This window comes from Canis aureus, chromosome 22, assembly GCF_053574225.1.
Source record: "Canis aureus isolate CA01 chromosome 22, VMU_Caureus_v.1.0, whole genome shotgun sequence".
Taxonomy (NCBI): Eukaryota; Metazoa; Chordata; class Mammalia; order Carnivora; family Canidae; genus Canis; species Canis aureus.
In genome coordinates this window covers 17,793,949-17,807,959 of record NC_135632.1, presented here as the reverse complement: position 1 = coordinate 17,807,959, position 14,011 = coordinate 17,793,949, and the positions used below count along the sequence as shown (strand labels likewise).

General features: G+C 42.1%; 1 protein-coding gene across 7 annotated transcripts in view; it reads left to right on the top strand.

The window, feature by feature from the left end:
* The first annotated feature begins 508 nt into the window (after positions 1 to 508).
* Positions 509 to 14,011, top strand: part of FAIM (Fas apoptotic inhibitory molecule) — a 119,418-nt gene continuing 105,915 nt past the window's right edge. For 2 of the 7 annotated variants that reach the window (XM_077864969.1, XM_077864968.1), the window contains exons 1-5: positions 511 to 710; positions 5,465 to 5,523; positions 6,632 to 6,764; positions 7,351 to 7,579; positions 12,195 to 12,244. In XM_077864969.1, coding sequence (XP_077721095.1) covers positions 663 to 710; positions 5,465 to 5,523; positions 6,632 to 6,764; positions 7,351 to 7,579; positions 12,195 to 12,244 — 519 coding nt within the window. In that variant the 5' untranslated portion in view covers positions 511 to 662. Of the gene's footprint in view, positions 711 to 993; positions 1,121 to 5,464; positions 5,524 to 6,631; positions 6,765 to 7,350; positions 7,580 to 12,194; positions 12,245 to 14,011 lie in introns of those variants that run through there. The other 5 variants (XM_077864966.1, XM_077864970.1, XM_077864965.1 and 2 more) reach the window with 5 other exon arrangements.

Below are 14,011 nucleotides of genomic sequence, written 5' to 3'. Positions count from 1 at the left end.
CATTCTTCTTTATTTTTTTTAAGATTTTATTTTTTTTAAGGTTTTATTTATTTATTTATGAGAGACACACACAGAGAGAGGCAGAGACACAGGCAGAGGGAGAAGCAGGCTCCCTGCAGGGAGCCCTATGCGAGACTCGATCCCAGGACCCCGGGATCATGCCCTGAGCCGAAGGCAGACCTCAACCTGTGAGCCACCCAGGCGTCCCTACATGCATCCGTTAAACAAGTATTTATCAGAGCCTACTCTGAGCCTGCGCTGTGCAGGTGTGGGAGGTACAAGAGCGAGAGCCAAGCGCCACAACTCCTGCCATCAAGAACCTCCAGTCCCCTATGAAGTTGCACGATAAGCAAAATCTACAGAAATAATTGCACACTCCGACATGGGCTAAGAAGTCCAAGTGCTGCAAGTCTTCAGGGCCAGGATACTTTTCCTTAAAAAAAAAAAAAAAGATATCTAAGAGCGAGCTCGACCACACAGACAAGGGTGACTAGGGGCCGAGGCAGGGAGGCGTGCCCAGCAGGGGGAAGGGCCTCTGCAGGGCCCCGGGGACCGGGAACGCCGCTCTCACGGAGAAGCTGCACGGCCCGATACCCGCCCTAAGGCGCTGCTGGGTCTTTACAGAAGCAACCAGAACCCGTGAAGGAGATTTCAAGGGGCGCATGCCCTTCTCGGGGTCACCGGCCCGGTGGCTTCGGAGCGAACGCACGGTCAGTTTTCGCGCCGGGTTCCCGCGGCGTCCGGCCCCGCGCCCGCTACGGCGCCGCACCGGGGATGGCGAGACGCGGCCGCGGCCCCAAGGTTTCGGGCGGGCGGGGGTCGAGGCAGGGCCCGGCTGGCGCTGCCCGCGGGGGCGGGGGCGCCCAAGCGCCGCAGAGTCGGCGCTCGCTCCGGGCGGCGGCCGAGCTCTCAGCCTCGGAGCAGGAGGCGCCCGGGGCTCGGCGGAAGCGGCGCGGCCCGCGGCCCGCGGCCTCCCGCGGCGCCCGGCGGCCCAGGTGCGCCCCGCGGCCCCCAGAAGCCCCTGCGCGCGGCCCCGGGCGCCCCCGCTGCACGCAGCGCGGCGGCGGCCGCCATCTCCGGCGGCGGCGGGCGGTGCCGCGCGGACCCCGAGCCCCGGAGGGTGAGGCGGCGGGCAGGGCGGGGGCTCGCGGGCGTCAGCGGGGGCCGGCCGAGCCGGGGGCGGGGGCGGGGGCGGGGGCGGCCGCGGGTCGCCCCATCCTGGTCAGGCCCAGCATCTTAGCGTAATGAACAGCCTTGCAGCCCCTCCCCCCGGACGCGGAGCCGGCCGTCTCTTGCGCAGCCCAGATCCCGCGTGCGGGGACTTCGGCCTCTTCGCGGAGAGCGCGTCGCGCGCAGCTCCTGTGTGTCCCTCCGCGTCCTCCTCCTGTTGGCCGCGCGGGACCGCGCTCGTGTGTGCGGCCTTGACCGCAGCGTCCAGGCCGGCCCGGCGCAGGCTGGGCGTGCAGGGTCTTGGGGGACGGCCCCGTGATCTACTTCTTGGGCTCCCCCCTGCTGGTGATGGCGCAGGTGGTTTGCAGTTTGCAGCCAGTACAAAAGGCAGTTCGTTGAGCACTGTTACGTCTAGTGTGTTGAGCATGATTATTTGTTTAGAGTGGATCTCTCTCATAAGGCTTGTGGTTTATGCGGATGCAAAAATGCTCCTCGGAAAAGTTAGTTTTTTTTTTGTTTTTTTGTTTTTGATATTTTACTTACTTATTCAGGAGACACAGAAAGAGGCAGAGACACAGGCAGAGGGAGAAGCAGGCTCCATCCAGGAAGCCTGATGTGGGACTCGATTCTGGGTCTCCAGGATCACGCCCTGGGCCGAAGGCAGGCGCTAAACCCCTGAGCCACCCGGGCTGCCCAAGTTATCAGTTCTTATACCTCCGGTGGCGTTTGGGGGACATCTGGCTCCTGGAGCTTCCTGACTCACTTTGCTGGAGGTCCCAAGGCTTCACATGGGTCTGGGCGTACAGTGTCAACACCTGTTTGTTGAAGAGTGACCTCCTTTGTGATTGGCCTTACATAGAGCTGTTGCTGAAAAGGGAACTATGAATATCTTAATAATTTTTTTAAATTTTTTTAAAAAAAATTTTACTCATTTATTCATGAGAGACACAGAGAGAAAGAGAGAGAGGCAGGGACACAGGCAGAGGGAGAAGCAGGCTCCATGCAGTGAGCCCGACATGGGACTCGATCCCAGGTCTCCAGGATCATACCCTGGGCTGAAGGCAGGTGCTTAACCCCAGAGCCACCCGGGCTGCCCTTAATGGTTGTCTTACTCTGAAACATGATCGTTCGATTGCTAGCGAATAGATTTTAAAAGATTATGCTGATGCCTAGACACTCAAAAAGCTTTCTTTGAAGGCATGTAAAGAGTTTCGAGTGACATCAGCTCATCAGTGAAAATAAATGGAATTTGTTTTTCCACCCTGACTTTCATTTACATTTTTTAATTTTTAAAATTTATTTTATTATTATTGTTTTTAAGTAGGTTCCATGCCCAGCATGGAGCCCCAAAGCAGGGCTTGGACTCACCACCCTGTGGACTAACCACTCTGTGATTCAGGCCTGAGCTGAGGGATCCCTGGGTGGTGCAGCGGTTTGGCCCAGGGCGCGATCCTGGGGACCTGTCGGGCTCCCAGTGCATGGAGCCTGCTTCTCTCTCTGCCTATGTCTCTGCCTCTCTCTCACTGTGTGCCTATCATTAAAAAAAAAAAAAAAAAAAAAAAAGACCTGAGCTGAGATCAAGAGTCGGATGCTTAACCAACTGAGCCACCAAGATGCTCCTTCATTTACATTTTTTTAATTTTGTGCTAAAAGAGAGGGAATTTTCTTTGTAATGATAATTTTTCAGTTTGGTTGCATGATTCTGGAAATTAAGTATATTGTTTAAGGATTTAAGAATGACAAGTTTTGGGATCCCTGGGTGGCGCAGCGGTTTGGCACCTGCCTTTGGCCCAGGGCGTGATCCTGGAGACCCGGAATCGAATCCCACGTCGGGCTCCCGGTGCATGGAGCCTGCTTCTCCCTCTGCCTGTGTCTCTGCCTCTCTCTCTCTCTGTGTGTGACTATCATAAATAAATAAAAATTAAAAAAAAAAAAAAAGAATGACAAGTTTTAAACAAAAGTCTCCTCTGGCCTTCCCACCCATTGGGTAGGGCTAGGATCCTTTCTCTGTGGACCCTTTCTGTCCCTTACTGCTTCTCTTTACAAGGACACTCCCATGGCTACGTGGTAATCCTTTGTTTTTTTCTAGAGCTCTTCACTTTGAGCTTAGTGTCCAGCTCAGTGCCTGGCACATAAGTGACTGATAACTATTAGCATGGTGAATGAATTTAGAGTATGACATGTGTTTATTAATCCAATTTGTAACTTAGAGATGTGTGACATATTTCTCATTTTTTAATTGAGTAAGGCAGATATTGGGGACAAGGACAGTTGTGATCATCTTTTGGTTATAGATATAGTCACATTCCAAAAAACACTACCAGCAGGGCACCTAGGTCTTTCCTTTTTTTAAAAATAGAAACTTTGTTGAGGTATAATTCACATACCTCATACAATTCACCCATTTAAAGTGTACAATTCAATGTCTTTGTATATTGCAATATTAACTTTTTTAAGTTGTGGTAAAATACATATGACATAAAATTTGCCATTTTAACCATCGTTAAAATGTATAATTCCGTGGGATTAAGGACATCCACAGTTTTGTGCAGCCACTATTTCCAAAACTTTTCAGCACTTTAGATAGATACTCCATAAATAGATGAATGCCTGTAGTTTAGGGAAATTTTTCAAGAAATAAATGTAATCTTGATTTCTAATTTCCTTTCTAATTTGTTGTGTTGTCTTTTATACTTTCATATGAAAAGTTATAATAATTAAGATGGTACCATGCCTTATTGTAGTGCGATAATAATGAAGTTCCTTATGATGGAAAACTGGGCAGTTTTTTTCAAGTTTGAATGCTGGATTACTGAAGTTTCTAGGGTCTCTAAAAGTTACAAAGCAAAATTTGAATGAAATCCCTAAGACCACTCTGATTTGCAAAGGATGGCTTATCCAAATTTTTATATCATGCTATTTGGCTTCTTCTATTGCTGTGTATTCTCTTTGCTTTTATAGTTGCAGGATACCCTCCACTTTCATAGGAGATACCCTAGGGCTTCTTAAGACTAGAAAAATTCACAAATTTATAAGGTGCTCCCAAAACAGAGGGATTTATTTTAGGTGCAAAATATTTGAATCTTTAATTTTTGTTCTGAAATTACTATGTTTTCCTTGCCTGCTGGATTGCTTTTCTCAATGTTAATCTCTTTTGCATCTTTTAAATACGCTTCTGGCTGTTTTCAGCTAAAGAAGTTTGGCAATCTCCCATTTTTAACAAGGAGAGGAGCGCCCTTGGGCATCTAAAGGGAGAGGGCTAGACCAGAGTAGGTCTTGGCAGCAAAAAATAGTTGAACCTATTTTTCAGTAGGTTTGGCAACTGTTAATCTCAAATCTCCAAATGTGGAGGGTTTCCTATGCATGTGTGAACATATGTGTGCTTCAGATTTTAGTAAAATCTAATTAGTATTACAGCCCAGTTAATTCTGAGGTAATTGCATGGGAGTACTGGGCTTTAGTTCTGACTCAGGCCCCACTAGTGACCTGAGCAAACCACATAACTTTTGTGAATTCATTGTTGGCACTAGTAAATTAAATGGGCTTGAGTAAGTAGGTAAATTAAGTTTGCTGTTGGAAAGCAAACTAGCATATCCTTGGCTGCTTTCTGCAAACTTGTCATTTCTTTGAAGGTATCTAAAATTTTTTTTTAATTTTTAATTTTTTTTAATTAAATAGGCTCTATCCCCAACATGGGGGTTGAACTCATGACCCCGAGACCAAGAGTCACATACTCTACCAACTAAGCCAGCCAGGTGCCCCTAAAATATTTTTTTAAATTACATATTCCACCTTAATATATATCCTTCTAAAATTTAATATTAAGATTGCATTTTAAATTTGTTACCATCCTGTAACATAGATGCTTCCTGAAGATGCGTACTGTTTATCCAGGAGTTTTATGTATTCCCTGACTCATTGCCTCATACCCTTGGGGCTTCTTATACCTCAATTTGAGAAGCACGAGACCCAGAGGACCTCTAGGTCTCTTGCAGCTCTGATATGGTATCATATTTGAAATTAGTTAAACTAGAGTTTATGCTCTGGTTTTAGGAAATTATAAATTTTTAACAGGGAAAATATGATTAGCCAATTTGCATGACTTTCTTTTCCTGAAACCTGGAGATTGCAATTCTATTGTATGTAAAAGCTGTTTCATCAGAAACTCCATGCAATTTGAGAAATGGATTGCAAATTTAGAAAAAAACTCTTTGCAGATGTTATCTTTGTTGCTCTCAATCTTTCTTTGCTGCAATTCTGCTTTTTTCTTTCCTGGCTGCTAATTGGATTAAAGACTATTTTGCCAACCATGGCATCTGGAGATGACAGTCCTATCTTTGAAGATGATGAAAGGTAAATGTCTTGCATGGCAAAAAAAAAAAAAAAACAAAAAACAAAACTAGCTTTTGAAACTTTCAAAATTGTTTTAATCACTCAGGAGTGATTTATCCAGGCTACTTTGTTAAGGACACATTTTGTAAAGTTGCAGAATGCATGGTTTTGCTTTTCTGTGATTTAAGCACCTTTTAAGTGGCTCCTAACGTAACACATCTTTTCCCATAGGGCCTGGATGTAATCTCCAAATCTGCCTTAGCACAAAGTTTTCGGCAATCACTTCAAAATAATATAACATTCACTTACCATTTCTGATTTAGAGTACACAAAGGACATTAGAGTGAATAAAAAGTAAGATGTAGTTTAAGAGAGCAGGCTTAAAACATATTTCATACAGATATTACATTATAAAATATATGGCATTCTTAACAGGGCATGATATGATAAATATATATTTTATATTAAAATATTAATATAAATATGTATTTAAATTGTGCTAGAAACTTATGACAAAACAATCCTTTATTTTTTATAAGATTATTATAGTAAAGATAAGAATGATCATTTTCCATATATTTTTATCTTTTTAATTATAGGACATTAATTCTATGACTTCTCTTTTTCGCAGTATAATAAATTAGAACCTTTTTTGTTAAAATGAATCCTAACTGGTTTAAGTATGAAAGGTTTGGGGAGTTTTCTTGTTTTGGAGTGAGTGGATCTGAAAAAGAAAAACCAGAATTAAATACTGTGCTTTTTAAAATGGGGATAACAGGGGGAGAAGCAGAGACTTTTTACTGACCTTTCTAAGCATTATTCTGTAGCCCAGCTTAGAATACTATCCTAGATAAAGTGATAGGTTCTTAATCCTATTAATATTAAGGTGACTTTGTTTGGAATTATCCGACTATATACCTGTTTATAGTAGTTGTATCTTAAAGGAAGAGTGCATAAGAGGGAGAAGATAGCTATATGTACTGTGAGTAGAAATTTTTAGGTACTGTCACTTTAATATCTTGTAATTTTAGGGGCTTAAAAAAATCTGATATTTTCATGTTGGAAAGATTCATTGGTTATTTGCTTACTGTACTTGGCCAGTTGTAATTCTGTTATTTTATTCCCGTAGCCCTCCTTATAGCCTGGAAAAAATGACAGATCTCGTAGCTGTTTGGGATGTTGCTTTAAGTGATGGAGTCCATAAGATTGAGTTTGAACATGGCACCACATCAGGCAAACGAGTGGTATATGTAGATGGGAAGGTAGGAAAAAAATAAGTTACTTTGTAGAATATGGTATACATAAAAGCTTGATTTTGTTAACATAGATTCTTCATATATAAATTTAAGGCTTTTCTCTTACATTGATTATCTTTATATTTTGGCCTGGATCATGTTGCTGGACAAAGCAAACTAATAATAATTATAGATCCATAGACTATAACATTTAAACTTCAAGTGCTTTTATTTTCTAAAATATTTGGATTGTTGGGATTCCTGGGTGACTCAGCGGTTCAGCGCCTGCCTTTGGCCCAGGGCGTGATCCTGGAGTCCCGGGATTGAGTCCCGTGTCGGGCTCCAGGCATGGATCCTGCTTCTCCCTCTGCCTGTGTCTCTGCCTCTCTCTCTCTCATGAATAAATAAATAAAATCTTTAAAAATAAATAAATAAATAAATAAAATAAAATAAAATATTTGGATTGTGAAGTAATAAAATTACATCTAAATAGCATTGCTATTTACTCACTTTAATTATATAGCATTTCTAAAGTTAAGTATTAAATTTTCTTCCAAAAAAAATAAATTTTCTTCCATTTGTGTGTTTTCAACTTTTACATTTTATTGCTTAGGAAGAGATAAGAAAAGAATGGATGTTCAAACTAGTGGGCAAAGAAACTTTCTGCGTTGGAGCTGCAAAGACAAAAGCAACCATAAATATAGATGCTGTCAGTGGCTTTGCATATGAATATACTCTGGAAATTAATGGCAAAAGTCTCAAGAAGTATATGGAGAACAGGTCGAAGACTACCAATACCTGGGTATTACATTTGGATGGTGAGGACTTTAGAGTTGTGTTGGGTAAGTGAGTGCCATTTCTGCAGAATCTGTTGACTTTTTATGATGATTGTTAATTAGTTCCCCTAACTATCCAGACCCTTTATGGGAGCTTTGAGTAGAGAGAGAGTGTGTGTAGGTGTATTTCTGATGTGTCCTATGTAAATGAAATGTTCATTTAATTGACTGGTTTATATGAGAGCCAGATTTTGTAGTGGTGGATTTGAGGATTATAAACAGGTGTAAAAAAAAAAAAGGAAATGGGCAGCCCCGGTGGCGCAGTGGTTTAGCGCCGCCTGCAGCCCAGGGCGTGATCCTGGAGACCTTGGATCAAGTCCCATGTCGGGCTCTCTGCATGGAGCCTGCTTCTCCCTCTGCCTGTGTCTCTGCCTCTCTCTCTCTCTCTCTGCATTTCTATGAATAAATAAATAAAATCTTTAAAAAAAAAAAAAGGAAATGATGTAGACATTTGTTGTTACTTATTATTGATATTTCTATTATCTTTTATTATTGATATTTCTCTTTAAAAGGATGTCTAGAGACAGTTGGAAATTTAAGCATGATCAGTAACAAGGGAATTTTTCTCTAGACAGCAGTATGTTTAGTACTGCAATATATCAAAATTTTCAGTCCAGATAAAGCAGATTAAAAAGTAAAAAGTAATAAGCCATTGATCTTAAAGCTAAGTTTTGTTGTTACACATGGCTATCCATGTTTCCAGTGGGTCTACAAAACTTAGGACAAATATTTACCAGTTACTATCTTTTCTCTCCTCTGGTACTCCCAGTATTTCCTGCTTCTTACATCACTAAGTTAAGATCATTTGGATTATCTCATAAATTCATTGATTCACTTACTTAGATAATCTTGAGTACCTACTAAATATCAGTGAGCGTACCAGGCATTGAGGATACTAGATGAAAAGATGTTGTCTGTGCCTTTAAAGAGCCTACAAGCTAGTCAAATGCTAGCATATACCTTTAAAAAAATTCTTTTTAAAGATGAAAAATGTTTGGGTGCTGACTCGGTGGAGCATGTGACTCTTTTTTTTTTTTTTTTTTTAATGATAGTCACAGAGAGAGAGAGAGAGAGGCAGAGACACAGGCAGAGGGAGAAGCAGGCTCCATACACCAGGAGTCCGACGTGGGATTCAATCCCAGGTCTCCAGGATCACGTCTTGGGCCAAAGGCAGGCGCCAAACTGCCGCGCCACCCAGGGATCCCCCGGAGCATGTGACTCTTAATCTCAGTGTTGTGAGCTTGGTAGAAATCACCTAAAAATAAATAAACTTAAAAAAAATGAAAAATGAAAAGTGTTTATCAAGTAATTAAATGTACATAGTTGAAAAAAAACCCAGAAACTCTCCTATAGCTTATTTATTGAAGAAACTGGATCAGTTTATCTTAAAGAGTTTCTTGTGGTCTGGATTTTATTGATTGAACTTTTGTGATGTTTTTTCTTTTTTTTTTTAATATATTTTTAAAGATTTTTTTTTTGAGTAATCTCTACACCCGATGTAGGGTTCAAATTTACAACACCAAGAGATTAAGAGTCTCATCCACTACCAAATGAGCCGGCCAGGCTCTTTGTTTCTTTGTTTCTAATATTTCCTATACATTGATAGTTAACTAAAGAATTGGTCAAATTTAGGTTTGTTTTTTTTTTTTTTCTGGCAAGACTACTTTATGGTTTTGTTATATCAAGAGGCACATGGTATTTGTCAGTTCTTTTGATGTTGGCAACCATTGGTTGTCATTGGTACCTAATATTTGCATCCATTAATTCCTTAGCAGTTGCTAAATGGTGATATTCTGGAATATTTCTAAAATGAAAAACTTCCTGTCATCTACTCTTTGGTTGCACAGAAGTACAATTTTTATAAGAAATGCAGACTAAAAAAAAAATGCAGACTAACACTTGTTTTCCCTTTACTATAAACTTTTCAAAATACTGAATTGGCTCCTTATTTTCCTCTAAAGGTGATCATTTAGGGTTTTTTAAAAAATAAAAAATAAAAACCATTATTAACTCATGGATTTAAACAGTTTGATGTGTGTTGCAACACATTCAAGTTATTATTTGAATTGACCATCAAATCGTCCCCATTTTGGCCAATGGTGTGCTCTGTAGATTGGCTCCTGTGTCCTTTTGTGACACATCCTTGGTAGACTTCGAAAGCTTCCTTGCTATCAGATATGACAAGATGTCCTAGGCTCATTTTAAACATTTTCTTTCCTGACCTGGAATCATACTTTTCTTCAAGAAGCCCCAGTTTCTCAAGAGGAAAATGTATTTCAAGAGCGTAATCTGGGCATATGTTAAGATGCTCATTCATTATTTTTAGGGAAGGTCCAGGCAGGCAGGCAGAAGAGGCTCCAAGGTACACATGCTCCAAGGCCTCCTGTAACTCACCAAATCCACTTCTGAGCCATAATGATGTAATACTTTTATCAGATGTGTTCTTTTGTTAATATACATACTAGAATAGGTGCTCTACCCATATGATTCAGATATTAAAATGATAAGAAAAGACACATGGCAAAATTTGCTTCCACCCCTATTCCCACCCACCCTGTTTCCCTGATAAAAATAAGCTCTTTAATAGTGAGTCTTTCCAGTGTTTATTTAGATTCAAGCAAATATGAAAATTTAATACTACCTTATTTCATAAAAGCATCTTGTCTTCTTGACTTATTCATATATTCTGAGGATCCTCTCCTAACCATACATGAAGAGCTTTCTCATACTTTTTTTTATAGCTGCAGAGTCGGTCTCAATAGTAAATAAAATGGTTTAAATCACTCCTGACAATTGGGCACTTGGGCTATTTCTAATCCTTTGCTGTTGGAAGTAGTGTTGGATGAATGGCTTGGTTTATATGCCTCTTGGAATGTAGTTGACATATCTCCTTTGCATAAAATCCCAGAAGCGGGAAAGTAGGATTGCTGGGTCCAACAGAACTGCGCTTGTCACTTGAGTCATCGGGCCCCATTGCCTCTATGGTGCTTTTACTGCTGTGCGCTCCCGGTACCCATTTCCCCTCAGGTTCCCCAGCTGAGCATGTTGTCTGATCTTAAAATTTTTAAAAAATATTCTGCTACATGAAAAGTGGTATTTCAGTGTTTTTATTTGCCTTTTTCAAAATTAAGTGAGGTTGAGCATCTTTTCATATTTGATGTCCTCTGTTTTTCTCTTCTGATCTACATGTCCTCTGACCTACTGTCTTTTGGATTGTCGGTCTTTCTCTCGTTGATTGCTCGGAGTCTTTCTGCCAGTAAGAGTGACTTTTGTCTGTGCTATGAGCTTCGCGTATTTCTTTCCAGTCTGACTTTGCTTATGTGTGTAGACTTTTTTCTTTAAAACATGCACTCCTGGGCTCCCTCAAAAGAAATATTCTTTACTTTGATGTAGTCACATTTATTCCATTTTTCTTTTCTGGATTAGTAGGTTTCTTCAGAGGCACATTCATAATAGCCTATAGAAAATCTGAGTACATGCACATGTTCAGTAGGCATACTACATGAAATTCCAATTTTCACCGGCATCATGGTTTATTTTAGCACGGTATGCTCTGATCAGGTGTTGAGACAAGTTAGGTCTCCCTGTAACCATGGCTGTTGATGCTTCCGCTCAGGCTGCCACTGGAGCAACCACTGCCTACATCTCCTGGGCCCCTCTGCCTGTTTCTCCTTTAGCCCAGGTCAAAGGCCTCTATTCTCTGAGGCTCCCATCTCAAGCTGTGGGGAGAAAAGAGCCCCTGTTAGACTGTGTTCCTGGAGTAGATGGCCTGTTAGAATCAAGCCCCTGACTGGCGCCTCAGCCTTAACACGGAGGCAAGTTTTTTGACTCCTGGGCTTCTCACGTGCACACAGGTTATGATTCTAGGCTCATCTTCTGGCTCCTTGATTAGTGCAGTCTTCTCTACCACCCCCCACCAGGATACTAACAGTCACAAGTGGTTCTGGGATCCTCCCCCAAAATGCACACGTGTTTGAGCACACGTGCACACATGTACATGCCCTCCGAGGTAAGCCTCAGCAGCTTAACTGATGCCCAGCTGTATCATGCAGCATTTTACACCATACTGTCAGCACAGTCCACCAGGTATACCTGTGTTTTTTCTTACGATCCATAGTTTTTCCCCAAAATGAAAACATTACAAAAACGAATAGAGATTATTGTGCTATCCAGTAGGAAATTTCAGGTTAAATTTCTAAGCCTGAATGCTGTTCATCCGACATCGGCCCTGTCACAGCCTTTCTTGGTGGCCTTTGTGCAAGAAAGGTAGGGGGCAGTCTCTGGTCACAGATGACAGACTGTGTAGCCAGGTCCCTCCTTGCATTTACTTCTGTGCATCCTAAATACTGAAGTTTGTGTTGTAGTGTTTATTTTGTTCAACAGGGCTTCATCCATTTGTACTAGGGCCATGATTGTCTCTTGAAAGATTGTTTTATCTCACTTTTATTTTGTTTGTGAACCAAGTTAAATGGTTTCTTCAAATTTAGAAGAATTTGAAAGCCATGAAAAGTTAATGGAGTTTTAGAAATCCAGTATATCAAGCTTTTATTAAAATAATAAAGAGTTAACTTTATCTTTGAGTCATAGATTATAATTTTTTTTTGATTTGTTACTTTTACAGAAAAGGACACTATGGATGTATGGTGCAATGGTAAAAGAATGGAGACAGCAGTAAGTTGACCCTTTACTTACTCTTAGCGCCATGTATAAGGTTGCCACTGAAATGTTGCATTTCCTAATGGTGAAGATTGATAATTAAGCGGTGTCCTCTCGGTTAAGGACAAGAAAGAGATGAAGTACTCCTGACTCCAAATTCTGAACACCTCTCCTGGACAGCGCCTGGGGCAGGGAGGGCTTGGAAATGCCTTATGTTGAGAGCTGGCCCCAGCCTCACACGCTGCCTTTCCTCTCCTGGACCAGGCTCTGTCCTAAAAAGAATTCACACATCAAAAACTGGCCCCACAGGAGGTCCTGTCCAAGTTAAATTGGGCTTCATATCACAGCTTCTCAAACCTGCATGTGTAGGAATGACCTGGGATCTTGCTAAGATGCAAATTCTAACATTTCCCCTGGTGATGCCAATGCTGCTTGTCAGCCCACGAGTCACACTTGAATAAGACTTTACAGCATACTCTCAAAGCAGATAGGACTTTTCTAAAAGTGAGGTTTTTGAAAAAGAAGCAATGCATACAAGTCAGGTGACACGAAGGCAGATAGGAAAGGGCACTGTCACAAACCACAGAAGATTAAGTGAAGTTTGTAGACCAGCAGTGGCAAGCGGCTACCCTACTATCGTGGCCCAGTGTGATCACATCCCTATCAAACCCCACAGCGTTCAGCCTTTGCTGCCAGCTGCTTGCAGTGTTACGGCTGCGGGCGGGATGAATATTTAAGTGATTTCAGCAAGAATGAAAGCATAGTGGTGTGCGTGGCTTGTGGCTCAGGGAGCAAGCGGAAGCAGAGGAGACCATCGTGGGAAGCACAGAGTGTGAGACTGGGAGCTACAGTCCCTGGGTGGAAATTCCCCAGGGCTGTGGGGTCTGCTGGTAAGGAGGGGGTACTATGCCTGGTCCCTGCTTTTCATGCTGGCTTCCAACATGAACACCACGGCTGGAGATAATGAGACCTACTCTGCTCTAGTCACGTTTCAGCTAGTTGCCCATTGGAGGTGCTTCCCTAGTCTCCTTGGGAGGTGCTGCCCTGGTCTCCTTCACCTGTTGTAGGTATAGGAAGATGAGGAGAGGTACTCGGAGAGCAGGAGGCCTGGGATGAGTTTATTCGGCAGGCTACCAAGGACCTCCTGGGTCTTGTGGCTCTCTGCTTCTGAGGAAGTACCAATGCCAGAAAAGTTACAAATATACATGCTTCTCTCTTTCTTAATCCTGGTGTGAATTCTTGAAGGGTTATGTAATCAGGGCTCACTCAGAATTCATCCTCAGAGCTTGAGCCATTCACTCTCCAGGATAAATCTACTGACAGAGACTTCTTTTATGCAGAGAGGCTTGGAGAGCTGTTCAGTGGTTTTTGGCCCGTGTGGAATAGCTTCAGTTACCATTAACATGGATCAGGCCCTTACTGGTCCTTCCTGTTCTTTCCTTCCAACCTTGGAACCCTCTAAGTGCCAATGGGCAGTTTTGGATCCTCTTCCCTTCCACCCTCAAGGAATTCTCTAAAGCAATATAGAGAGAATGTTGTTCTGTGGTATTAAGAATGTAGTTATAAATAAGTAAGAAGTTGAAAGGAATGTTCATCCACAATGTCTTTGGTCCTCAGTAATTAGCAGGGAACTGCAAGTATTTGGACGATAGCTCTTTACTACCCAGTTGTCTCTTCACTGTAACTGCAATTGCTGCAGCTCCATATCTGGGCAGTGATCCCCAGTATGTGCACACCCGCCCTTGCTGCCTGTGAGTGACAGTTGATTTTCTCCTTTTTTTT